Source organism: Camelus dromedarius, chromosome 6 (assembly GCF_036321535.1).
Source record: "Camelus dromedarius isolate mCamDro1 chromosome 6, mCamDro1.pat, whole genome shotgun sequence".
In the NCBI taxonomy this organism is placed as follows: Eukaryota; Metazoa; Chordata; class Mammalia; order Artiodactyla; family Camelidae; genus Camelus; species Camelus dromedarius.
This window is the reverse complement of record NC_087441.1, coordinates 15,562,370-15,575,827: the sequence shown is the minus strand read 5'-3', so window position 1 is coordinate 15,575,827 and position 13,458 is coordinate 15,562,370. Positions and strand designations below refer to the sequence as shown.

The window sequence follows — 13,458 nt, the reverse complement described above, 5'->3', positions numbered from 1 at the left end:
ATGACCGCGCTCACTGTCCTCTGGAAGTTTAGTGAAGGGCTAGTAGTACTGGGTTAATGATATATTGAGCTAAGTTCTCAAATAAAGTCTATTAGATTGCTCTGCAACCACCCAGCCTAAGGAAGATGAGGAGGAAGGCCAGGAAGGCTTTCTGGAGGAGGTAACACATGAACTGAATCTTGAAGGACAAGTAGGAGCTAGGGAAGTAGGTGGGGGTGGACAGAGATATTCCCAAAAAAGGAATCCTCAAGTGCAGAAATGTGCAGGCACATGAGAGATGGGGTATTTGAGATGCTGCGAGGAAGTTGGAGAATGAGAACCAGGTGCTATGAGAGGTCATTTTCACATAGTATCTGCGCCAGGGAGCATAACATAGACAGAAACTGATCACGCAGTCCTACCTTCCACACTACAGCCTGTGGACTTTGCTCCAAGCACCTAATGAACAGTTCCTCAGAGTGGGACTCAGAGGCTCAAATCTGTCCTCAGCAAGCGTGCACACCTCCTGTGTGCGGGTAAGTCCCAGCCCGCTACCCAGTGAGCTAGACTAGCAATGCCCATCCTCATGAACTTCATCTGCCCTGTTTTAGAAGCTTCCCAGGGTGGCCTGGCCCAGACTAGTCTTTCAGATATTCACAGTTTCCTCTGATGCACAGCAAGGGCTGGGAGCGACCGGGCTGGGGAGTCTCAGCATCTTCATCCCATGTGGATTTCACACCTGCTTGCCGTGGGCCACTGTGGGTGGCCCTGTCTGGGCACCGTGCACAGGAGGGGAACAGGTATTGTCCCTGTCCCTGTGGTCCTTCCTGTCTTCTGAAAGCCGGGGTAGCACTCCCTATGGAGTGTCTCCATAAATACCTGATCCCTCTTCTGAGAATGGTGACAGTGACCACGAACAGGAGGGGAAGGCAAGGAGGAGGGCACCACTGGAAGTAGGAGATGGGTCCTTCCCTCCCCCCACCTCACAGAACCTGGCTCATCCATCCCAGCTCCCGAGAGCTCGCATGACACAGTCTCCGGGACCTGACAGGCTCCAGCCTCACAGTCAAGGTGCCTTTCATCCTCTCAGGAACCCTAGGAGGCTTGTCACTGCCGTTTGATAAATGAGTTCCCAAGTGGCGTAAAGGGGACCTCAGCCTGTGTCTGTGGAGTTCTGGCTCCGAATCCCGCTCAGAATCTTCTCTTCTGACCTAGCCTAAACGAGCTGTTCAGACCTAGCCTCAGATGCTGGCCATTATCACGTGCTTTTACATGTTTTCCTTGCCTTTGCTGTTTACATGGCACCTCAGACAGCAGTTTGCAAGAATTAAAATAGGTCTTGTTTGGATTCTGATCAGTAATAGGTTGACTGCAGACATAATAAGCACTTTCCGAGCTCCAGTGGTTGATCATACACAATTATATCCACAATCTGTAAGACAACAATGCTTTAAGACAAATGTTATTAGACCAAACTTACATGGAGGAACACTGAGGCCCATGGAAACAGTGATTTGCCAGAGGACTTGAAAATTAACCCCAGGCTCTTCTATCTCTAAAGGCTTCCTCTTCCATCTGCCCCATTGTCCTTGGGGGCATACAAATTTTCTTAGTTTTCATGAAGTAACAGGGAAATTCAAGTGAGACTTATACTGACAGTTTTAAGGAATTCTAAGTGTAATGATGCATGCGGTGTGGTTGTGAGTCTTGGGTGAAGACAGCCCATGTAGAGGTAGGGGTCGTACAAATCCATGAAGCATCACAATCAGCCTCTGCCATTTACTGTCTGTGAAATGGGTTCATACGTGCAAACACTTAGCATGGTGCCAGGAATTGTGAGCCCTTGATAAATATGGGTGTTTGAAGCCCAGCATCTTGCAGGTATAGCTCAGTGGCAGAGTCCATGCTTAGCATGCACAGATCCTGGGTTCAATCCCCAGTACCTCCATTAAAAAAAAATTAAAGAAAGAAAGAAACCCAACCGAACCCAACCCCAACCACCCCCCAACACAAAAAAACCCCAAATCACTGAAGTCCAGTGTCAGGAAAGTACCTGCCACAGTTTGTGGCACACGTGGGTCCTTGGATGGTGGTGGGGAAGGGAGTATATGTGAAACCAGAGGAGGTGTCAGAGAATGGCTTTGTGAAATGGGGAACAGGTGAAGGTGTGGTGAACCATTGCAAGGAGAAATAAGAGGAAATTCCATAAGTGGTGGGAGAAACTTCTGTGGGGGGCAGAAAATTGGGGGAAAGGGAGTTTCAAGCAGAGTGAAAAATTCCAAAGAGACCCAGGGAAGAAGAGCAGCAGGGCAAATGTCCAGGAAAAGGGAGTGAGCCCTGGTGGTCTGTGGTGCCCCGCCAAGAGGGGCCTTTACGTAGCACATCAATAGAGACCCACACGGTGAGAGGCACCCAGGATTGGGCAGCGTGAACTGCACAGTGGGAATCTGTGACTTACCCAACGGAGTGAATTTAGCCTTGAAAAGACAGACATGACTTGCAGCCCACGTCGTGGAAGCCTCAGGTGGGTTTTCAGTCCTGCCTTTTTAGATGATGTTCTGTAACAGCATGTGATGTTGCTCCCTAGACACCGCTGAGAAAATTTAATGACCACCTTGTGACACAGCCCCCGTGCTCACATTTTAGAACATAAGAGAACTCAGCTGCTCTGAAATGATGATTGAAACAATTTGGTGAGACAGCTTTAGAAGTGTCAATGACGGGGAAACAGCCTACGTTTACTCTAGTGGTTAAAATAGAAAGAAAAAAAAAAAAGTGAGGAGACCGAAAGTGACAACTTTAGGAGAGAAACCACAATCATAAGTTTTGATTCAGTAATTTTAAAAATAGCCATTGGAAGGTTGTCTATTTTCAATCGCGACGTCTGCCTTCGGGGGGTGTTTAGAAGAATATCTGCTAAAGAGATCTTTTTTAAGTTCAGTCGCTTGTGAGGGTTAGTCCTTGTCCCGGATTTGCTCAGATTCTCGAGATCTTTTTTTCTCTCTCTGGAATTCCATAGACAGTAATTAAGGAACTGGAGGCCAGCGGGAGGTCAGGGAGCCTTCGTCAGTGAAAACAGGGATTGTTTGCCACGTACAACACTCCCTTTTTTCCTTGTGGTGAATAGGAGATTTGCTTAGAGCTGACGACTTATGCCTTTCTTACAAGTCATGCAGCGAGCAAGGGACGGGAGGATCAGTCAGCAGGCAGAAAGCGGCTAATTGAATCCAGTGTCTTCACTTTCTTCTCCTTCGGATCCCAAGTTGTGCCGGTGGAGCCTCTCTGATCATGTAACTCCCAAGGAGCACGTTTGAGGAGTGCCTCACCCTCCCTTTGAGATTCCAGAGGTGACGGAGCAAGAGTGAAGACGCTCTCAGAGTGGGGAGGGGGCGGGGGTACCGGCTGTGCTCACGATTACCCCCGAGGCCTGCTAAATGCCGAAGCCGGTAAGTTCCAAGTTCGCCCGATAAGTGTAACGTGCAGGGGAAATGTGCTTTCTGTCACTTTGAGGAAAAGCTTTTTCATTGTTCTTGGCTGGGATGCTTCCCTCTTTTCTATTCCAGTTCCTCTAGATTCATCCTTCTTTCCTTGTTTACTCCCCTACCTTGTAACTCGGAGCATTCTTTCCTAGCTTGCTCACTCAATACTAAGACACAGCTTTTGGAGGAGAGTGAATATTATTTGGAGAATAAAGTGGGCACGCGAGGGATTGCGTGTACGTGGGTTGGAGCTGAGTTGCCACTGGTGGAGGCTTTTAGTGCGGAAGACTTGACTTCAGGCAGCGATGTGCGGCTTTTCATAAACCTACAACCGATCGGTTTCCTCCTCGTAACTTGAAGGTTTGTGCCATTAACATTGCGTGAATTTCACAGGCGAATCTATTGCCAGTTTCGGAATACTTTTCAGAAAGGCTTAAATACAGTGTTATGTGCATGGCTCCGGGGGATGTAGGTTGACTTGGTCTGGCTGTTAACTGGGACAGTGTGCTGAGTGTTTGGAGCTGGGGAAGTAAGCTGAGTGAACGTGTTTCTGCAAAAGGCACAGTTGTAATCCTGTGCTCAGCAAGGTCTCCAGCAGTCCCCAAAGGGTTCTAGTTGCTCCTTGCAAGTTCGATTCAATCTTTATTACAGCACGTTAATCCTGTGCCTGCACGACTGTGCCACGCAGCTTTTGGAAAGCATTTGCTCTAGCACATCATCGTTCGCAAGAACTGTTTGTTACAAGGTCAGCGGCACGTGAAGCATCTGTTACCAACTTGCAGGGATGGGCTTCAGTTGAACAGTTAAGGGGATACTTTTCGTTTGCTCAAGCCCACACATTTTTGTGTCTACAGATGCTGTTCATTGTGTTCCTTTTTTCTGATCACCCTTAGTGTAGCTGTGTTATAAAAAGTTCTCCATGCTGGCTCCTTGTCTCTCCCATTAGAACATTGCAGATGTGTCAAGGACGCACATGTTCCGAAAGAAGCTGTGAAGGAAGGAGGCTCCACCCTCCGCTGAAAGCCAAACGGGCCCCATAGGTTCCTCATTCAGTGCCCTGGCAGGAGAATGGTGTACTCTTTCTTTAAAGCAGCTATAGTTTTGTGCCTTGGCTTGGTCAATTTGTTATGGTTTAAAACTGTGGAGCCAGCTGTCTGCAATCTGATGTAATGTTGCCATGGAGACCAGAAATGAAACACTTAAGCATTCACCACAGAATTACTACATATAGCATTAGCCAAAGTAATTAAAAGTTGAGCCATATGGGCTTTCTGGTGGAAAAATCCACAGTACAGAGGCTGGAAGTCAAATGTTTCTATTTACAATATTGTAAATCCACTTTTCCACATCCCTTGGTAGGATAAATTAATTGACTTTTTCTACTAAAGGTTTAGAGGTGGGGGGGTGGTTATACAGATGACTGAGTTTTCACCTTCAAATTTAGAAGGTGGTCAAATTTAAGTTTATTTTAGCACTCTGACCTGGGCCAGGACAGAGAGAGGAGGAGATGCCATCTTGGGTTTGAATGTGTATAAACATATACTGTTATTTTTTCACTTTATTTAAAACCTGTTTTATAATAGCTCTGAGTCTATTTCTTGGCATCATTCATTTTATATGCAATGCAGATGTGTCCTTCATCTTCTACAGAGTTCCCCTGGGTGGGGAGATTTCCTCTATACATTTTTTAATTTTAAAAAAGTTAAATAAAATTTCTCACACCTCCATCTCATACATACACCTCTAGGGGTGTATTTTCTGAATAAGAAGACAAGTTTTTTTTTTTTTTCAGCATTTGGGAAGTGGCATGCTTATTTAAAAGGAGAAACATGAAATGAGGAATTTAAGCTTTACTCCTCAGTTTATAAGAAAAATGAATGCTGTTTACAGAGTCTTTATGTTGAAACAGCTGGAGAGGATTTTTTAAAGGCAAATATTTCACAACTCTTTTTCCTCTGGACACAGGAGGAAGTGAGAAGTCAACACCTCTCAATAAAAAGCATCCTTGGGAGACTGTTCAACTCAGTGACTTGTAGGCTCACTTAAGAGGAGATTTTCTACTTTTAAAATAACGATGATGATGATGATGATTATAATGGTAATACCATATATATATCTTGAATGACTTTGGTTTTATCCTATTTTTTTTTCATATTAATTGTGCTGCATCTGTTTCAGCTGGTGTCCAAAAACATGATAATGCAAAGAAAGTAACTGAGTGCTATGATCTGTGATTTGTCAGTGGCAAACACCTCCAAACTTTACATTTTTTTAGAGATACATAAAAATAATATTAATTCAAAGCTCTAAAGAGTCCTTGTTTCTTAAAAATACATGGAGCATGTGAAAGCAATTAAATAAGTACCTGGAATATGTTATTTTTGACCACAGTAAATCTGGGCAGAGGAAAGTAGGACTGGTGGGGGCACGGGGTGGGGGTCGGGGTGGGGTCATTGCCTTTAAATCTGTTGTCCTAGTTTAACCATTTTGATTTCTCCCTGAAAAGTTCTTTCTGATGGTATGTTTCCTAAAAATGATTTGTGTTTTTGTGGACTCAGGATTTCTGTATTGCTCCATTCTGTATCCCATTTCTCTTTTTACTTGTCATCCCACACACACACGCGTGCGCACACACACGTGCACACACACAGCAGCAGCAGCAGCAGCAGCAACCCTCCAAGCTAGGTATGGGTGATTTTTATCCTATGATGTAGCTTTCTGAATCCTGAATCTCGACTATGAACAACCTGTGTTTGTTACATTTTCACTTGACTTCAGAATTTTCTAGCATGAGGGTTATAGACATATTCTAGATCTGTGTCATTGGTGGGTGCAGAAACATTCTGTAATCTAATGTTGATTCTTCTATTAGAAGTACTTGGCTTTTGAGATACATCAAGAAGGCAGAATGTTTTTCAGTGTTCATGTGTCATTCCATGCACTGTGGTTTTGTTCAGGTGCTGATTACCCAGAGTGGGCGCTAACCAAGCTCTCATTCCTCTGGTTGACCACTCCGACCATTCTATCACACACCAGCAATTCGCCCAAGTAAAAGGGAAATCCAAAGCAGACAATGCCATTGTGTGGTAGAAGCTGTACTTACTACTTTATTTTAATTTTTTACATTTTAAGTTTTAGACCAAATGCATTAAGCCTGATAGCCAGCGTGCAAGCCTCCTTCCCCTGCTCTCTAGGGGTCCAATTTCTATTCTTCATTACCAGGTAGCCAGCAGTTAACTTTAATTCTGAAGTGTGCACGCAACATTTTACCTAGGTATTTTAGAGAAATTAGACACAGATATTGATACACCTCACAGAAGGGAAGCCTGAGAAATACCCCTGTCCAGATGCCTTGCCGTTTATGAGTAATAATAATTATTCCTTAGCGAGTGAATGGTTTGCTTATGGTCTTGCAGGGAGAAAGTACAATGGCTCCATGGTAGGAACCCCACGGTGAGGACAGAGGCTGGGAAATGGGTTGTATATCCTTTAGGTATAGGCATGGTGCTACAGAAATATTTGTGGATGCACAGCATGCACCATTTTTATGCCTAAGTAATTAATATAATCTCTACCTCGTTTCCTCTTGAAACTGTTCTCTGCTAACTCTAGCTACCTATTTTATTGTCTATAAAATTGAGATTAATGAGAGCATTTCTTGTGTGATGGGCAGGGGGGAAGGTCTCCCTATGAGACGCGTGTTCAGAGATGTGGTTTGTTTTTGTTTTGCTTTTGGGTTTGAGGCATTTTCCTCCCCACTCTGTCCGTGAACTAGGCTTGAGGAAATGGAGAGAGGGCTGTTGGCAGGATGTGCGGGATTAGCTGGAGCCGCTCCGGGCCGCCTGGGCTGTGCCGAGGCTGCGCACTTCCGCCGGGCTCCGCGCTCCCGGAGATGCCTGAGCGCCCGGCCCGTGCAGCACGGCCACTGAGGACCAGACTCCTTGTGGTTTCTTCACATTTTGGACAGATAAAACAGAGGAAGCTGCATGCTGAATGTCCGAGCTGTCTTGGAAGCGAAGCCCTCATTTTGTTCACAAGGAAAGGATTGTTTTTCGCTTGGGTCACTGCTGCTGAGCGACTTTTTTTTCCCTCTCTCTCTGTAATGTTTGATACTTGAGGGAAAACAGCTGGGCTGAGCATGCTTGAATCACTGCAGAACGAGATGGGATGCTGGGGAATATGGACTGCACTGTATGGCTGAAAAGGTCAGCTTTTTCCCTTGTCCCTCGTGGAGGAATGCAGACTCTGTCCCTGGGCTCGCCTTGTAAGCTCTCGGAAAGAGCTGGGAGAGGCGGAAGGGGAGGGATGGCTGAGATGTGGCAGACTGTCCTCACAAATGGGACCGAAGGCAGCTTTTTGCATCTCTTCCCTTCTCATGCCCTGCTGTTTTTGATTTTCGGGGAGGACTGGAACAAGGCAACAGAATTTGGGTTTGGAGAAGCAGTCGATGACCACGTTAAACAGAAAGTCCTGACGGGCCAGACAGTTGAGAGCCTGGCCCAAACCACAGCAGTGTAACTAGAATTACAGGGGCAGCCTAGGAGAGCGTCCTGCCGGAGCTCTCTCAAAGAGGACCGGGAAGTCATTGAGACCAATGCCCCACACGTCAGGCCAGGGCATCTGTGTGTGCTGTGGTGCCTAGGACTTAATCCTCCACCGGATTAGACCTTGAGATGATGGTACGTGGAGCCCCATGAACCTGTTGGGCACCTTTGTTGGTGCCCTACGTTCAGCTGCAGAACTGCCAGAGTTCAGGCTGGCAGTGAGGCTGAGCTGCACCCGACAATTACCTGATTAACGTTTCCTTTGTTTCTTTGCCAGTCGAGAGAACAATCGGATGATGAGACCGAGGAGTCGGTGAAGTTTAAGAGGTTACACAAGCTGGTAAACTCCACTCGCAGAGTGAGAAAGAAACTAATCAGGGTGGAAGAAATGAAAAAGCCCAGCACTGAAGGTAAAAAAGCAAACTCCACCCTGGTTATTCCAGAGTAAATCATTTGGGGTCTGTCTTTCGGTAGAAAATAGGATTTTGGGGGGAGGGTATAGCTCAAGTGGTAGAGTACATGCTTAGCATGCGCAAGGTCCTGGGCTCAATCCCCAGTACCGCCTCTAAAAATAAATAAATGGACCTAATTACCCCCCACAAAATAAATAAATAAAATATTTTTAAAAAAGATAGTATTATTTCAAGTGGAAGATGGGTTGAGTTCTGGCTGAGGCAGGCAGAGGGAGAACCTGGGTCTGCATGTGAGCAGGGCAATGCTCAGAGCCTTCTGGAATGAAGGATCCTTGCGTCCAGCATTCCAGGGGCTTGGTTATTTAAATATTACAAAGATGGGAAATGGCTAGTGTATGACAGTAGGAGCTTCTCCAGATGTGGTACAGCTTTAATTTGGTCCTTATACCATTTCATGTAAACTTTATTTTATAACATATTATGTAAGCTTCTGCTTTCAAAAGGACTGTGGTTCTCACCCAGTGAATTTAGTCCAAATTTGATATGCCTCCACCTCGAACAAACGTCTGACAACCGAGGCACTAACGTCCTTTCGGATCTCTGAGAGGTGATTTGTTCTTTCTGTAAAGAGTGTCAAGTCTCAAATCCGATGAGGCTATAAGGACCTCCCATTCTAAGTGGATCTTTAAGAGCTAGCTCACTGGCTAAGCCACTTGTCAGATGAAGCAATAATGTCAAAAGGGGCCTGATCTTGGTTTTATTGTAATGAATAGTTAACCTTTGAAGTGTAATTATGACAGATTAAATCTCAACCATGTTCATCCTTCTTATTAGTAAAGTGCATTTGCACCATCTTATAAAATTGTCCCAAAAGGATGCAATAAAAGAGTAAGATTTCCTGTTTGGAAAATAAAAGTGAATTGAAAGAAATACTGGAAAGAATATGTCTCCCTCCACCCCACCAAAAAAAGCACATTACTTGTTCAAATGTCACATCTACATGGTGAGCAGTTTTAAAAGTTTTAACATATAGATTTAAAAATATCAGTGTAGAGGCTTTTTTGTTGTACATAAATCAAACCTTCGAGGGAACTGAATTCCCCCTTATTTACATAGATGAAGGTTTCCTATAATTATTATTAGTGTATTTTAAATTTTATTTGATATAATTATTTGTCAGCTTAAATCCCCTAGAGGAATATTGAAGGTGAAGGGGTTACTATGGGAAAGTGGAGATAAAAAGGGAAAGGAAAGACAAGAGAGACAGAGAGAAGGAGAGAGACTATCTGCTTTATGGCCAATTTTATAAACTTAGGGTTGTGTTTAATTCCAGGGTTTCCTTTGAGTGTCTTTTGCGTGGTAATTCTCGGCGCAATGCTGATTTACATCTGGCTGTTTTAAAACCTGCCTGTCCATCATGGTTCCACAGTATAGACCGTAGCCTGACTTCTCCTCACTGTGGAAGCTCTCCCTGAAATCACACACAGTGTCATTTGGTGATGTTAAGTAGAACCATATGAAATTGCTGTCATTCAACCTTGGGAGCATCCTACTTTTTAAACAAACCCCATGCCACTTGCCAAAGTTAAGTCTCATATATTATGCAGAGAGTGCTAGGTCTTGTCCATAAATGAGGCAGATGGGTGAGGTACCTGGTACTGGGCCCACCGTGCAGTAGCCCCTTCATATATGATAGTCGTGTGTTGGGGCAGCCTTTCCACTAGAGGAACATTTATAAAAACAGAAGTTCCTCATCTGTGTATTTATGTCAGAATAAATCAATTCAGCAATCTCTGAGAGACATAGTTGGGAAAAGGGGGGAAATATGCTCAAAGAGGTAGCTGTAAGGTAAAAAGTGATAACTGGGTGGACTTTTAGCTGCGAACTTTATCTGGGTATGAATTAGGTGTCACAGATAGAAGACAGATTTAGTGAGTCCAAGTCCCAAGTTATACCTCTGGTGTCTGGGGAGTTGGGGTGCTAGGCTGCTATTGTCCAGGCTTCTTACTGTCGCCAGGGGAGGCCCAGTATGTGTGAGGCTCATGGCTGCCCCCAACACCCTGCTCGACTGGAGCTCCTCCAGCCCTTGCATAGTAGACCTCTGTGGTTTTAATCAGCAAGAGAACTGATGCTAGTACTGGAAAAGGCCCCCTTGGTACCTGCTTCTGCAAAGCTGGAAAGATTCATACTCACAATAACCCCTCCTCCTGCCCCAGGACCTTGGAAGAGTTGATCCTTTTGACCTCTTGCATGCCTGTGCCGATACTAAGTTGTCTGAATAATAATGAACATTTATTGAGAGCTTTCTGTGTGCCAGCCACTTTCCTCAACACTTTGATTTTATGTTCCTTTTAATATGTCATCCTCAGAATAGCCACCAGAGGCAGACACTAGTACTATCCTCATGTCACAAATGAGGAAACTATTAAAAAAAAAAAAAATGAGGAAACTAAAACAGACACCAAGAGGTGAAGTAATTTCCTCATGGTCAGCGAGCCAGGTGGCTGGAGACCCAGAGTTAAATCTGAGCAGCCTGACTCTGCTACATCCTGGGTCTCCACTCTTCTCCCACCCCATCTCTCACCCCCTAGCTCTGGAGTCTTGGAAAAGCCAGAAGAATGACAATCTGTCACTCAAGCTTCAAGTCCTTATCTGGGGCATGGATGAGTCTAGACAATATGAAATTGTAGGCCAGGTCAGTGCCCTGTAGCTGCCCATTTTTATGAAGCTGATACCCACCCATCCTCTTCCCTCATTACTCCCATTCATCTGTTACCTGCTAATGATTCATTAGCTTTTGCACAGTGCTTTTCAGCTTATAAAATACCTTCACATCTCCTTCTTCATTTAATTTTATCCTCTTAATAGCTTTGTAATAGATATTACTAAGATAGGTAGGCATTATTACAGGTGAGGCAACAGAGATTTAGAGAGATAAAGCAATTGCCCAGGGTCCTGGAGATGGTGACTGGCAGAGCCAGGCTGGAATCTAGGGCATAAATCTGTGTTCTTGGCATTAAGTCATCCCATATCCCACCTCCTTCCTCCTGTCAAAATCACCTTTCCTTCCATATTCGGAGCTCAGCTGAGCAAGATAGATAAAGGTCAGTTATGTGAAGGAAATCATACCCCAAATGACGACCAGATGATGACGGGAAAAGTGCATCTTGATTGTCATTCTCCCAATGGGACAGTAGGACAGTTGTACTTCCAAGTCAGGACGAGTGGGGAAGTCATGCTCTAAACCCAAAGGATCAAGTCCAGGCTGGGATTTTGGGCCTCGCATCAGGCACAGACAAGGAGAGCCTGTACCATCTGAGGGCTTCCCTGAGCACAGGCTAAGGTGACCTCTTCAGAAGCATTTGCCATTTTTCCCTCCGAACTGTACCAGATGCTGAGTCGCCAGAAACAGGAAGTAGAGCTACATATGTCATGGGCATATGTGAACCAGCTGGTTCCAAACTCACTTGTGACACGGAAGTATTGGAATTTCTGATGACAACCCCCAATACAGAATCCAGAAAATTTCCAGACCACTGCTGAGTGACAGGTTCTTAACTTCCTCACAGCCCCTTAAGACTAGGGGTAGATGAGGGCTTTTGCACAACTTCCTGGACACCTGGGCTCATTGTGAAGCCATGATCTGTGATTGGACTACTTTCATAGAGAAGTCCACTATCGGGCTGCCCCTGCCACCAGGCTGTGCGTCTTTTCTCGGCCTCATCACTTCATCCCAGAAGTGGAAGGTAGACTGTATCCAGAAGAGGCTGCCATTTGTACTTCCAACAATATAAGGGTGCTTGGTCTCCATTCCATTTCAGTCAGGGTCCTGAGGAAGGAACAGGAAACGTTAGTGATAGTCACACACTGCTTCTGGTCTGGCCAACATCCATCAGAACCAGAGACTCTGCTTTTAAACTCCCTTAAAAACCCAGGAATAATTTGTGAGTGAATACGCTTGTGCTGCAGATAAGAACTTTGAACTGGATGTAGTTTTGAATCGCCTTCCTCACCACCGTCTTGGGTGTTTAACAGCAGCAGTTCTTTCTTTCTTTCTATTTGTAACTTTAATTCCCGTCAGTTGGAAAAGGCAGAAACTTGAAATTTTAAAGGCCTGCTAGCAATCACTCATCTTTCCCCCATCCCGAGCAAGCTGGCGTCTCCCTTTATCTCTGACATTTAACCACACACTGGCACCCTCATCCCAGCTGGTGTATTTAGTGCCATCCCTCTGTTCCAAGGAACTTTGAATTTTTTCCTCTTCACAATTCAGCTGGCGAAAGCTGCAGGGCTCAAAAGTTCCCTTATAATTAAAGGGACACAGCCAGTTAGGATCACTACACCCAGAGTTTGACCTACTTCTTTTCTCACATGTGTTCACATAACACACACAGAAAAGAACTCAATTTTCCTGCCAGCAAGTCCAAACCTTTCCACTGGGCTCTGGAAGGCTTGGCTGGATACCTGGCTCGAGTGAAGGCTTCAAGAGCTGGAATCCTTGAGATGAAGTGGAACACTCCATGGGGCTGCCTGCGTGTCCAGGCCCTTAAATGCCCTTGCTTCGGAGCAGGGCCTGCGTTGTTGGGAATGTCTGGCTTGGATCACCCAGTTCCCTCACTTTTTGTGTTTGGCTTGTCCAGTGGGAACCATTTGTCAATTGCATCTGCAAGCTACGACCCTTTATGGCGTTTCTGCACCCGAACTCTTCCCTTGGTGATTTAATTACTTAAATGGCATCTGTACCCATAAAAAAATCACTGTCAGCCACAAAGCATCACACTTCTACCATAAAAAGCCAGCAAGACTCAACAGGAGGGCCTTTCAGGAGGGAGAACGATTCTGATTCTTTGCTTCTGAGGATTGCAGTTGCAAACTGGAAAGGGCTATGATTATTAAATGCTAAGGAATATTGTGCTAATTATGGCACTTAGAATTTCCAAATGGCATTTTTAATAGGTCTGTTAAGGTGTTTGGTCTGCAGAGATATTGAGAGAAGGAGAAAATACTTCCAAAACATTAAGCTTGTGCGAACCCATACATTTG

General features: G+C 45.0%; 1 protein-coding gene across 8 annotated transcripts in view; it reads left to right on the top strand.

Moving 5' to 3' along the window:
* SASH1 (SAM and SH3 domain containing 1) overlaps positions 1–13,458 on the top strand; it is a 217,236-nt gene that overhangs the window by 172,614 nt on the left and 31,164 nt on the right. For 4 of the 8 annotated variants that reach the window (XM_064486597.1, XM_064486596.1, XM_031456509.2 and 1 more), the window contains one exon: positions 8,280–8,412. In XM_064486597.1, the coding sequence (XP_064342667.1) occupies positions 8,280–8,412 (133 nt within the window). Of the gene's footprint in view, positions 1–2,912; positions 3,426–6,835; positions 8,138–8,279; positions 8,413–13,458 lie in introns of those variants that run through there. The other 4 variants (XM_064486598.1, XM_010993980.3, XM_064486599.1 and 1 more) reach the window with 4 other exon arrangements.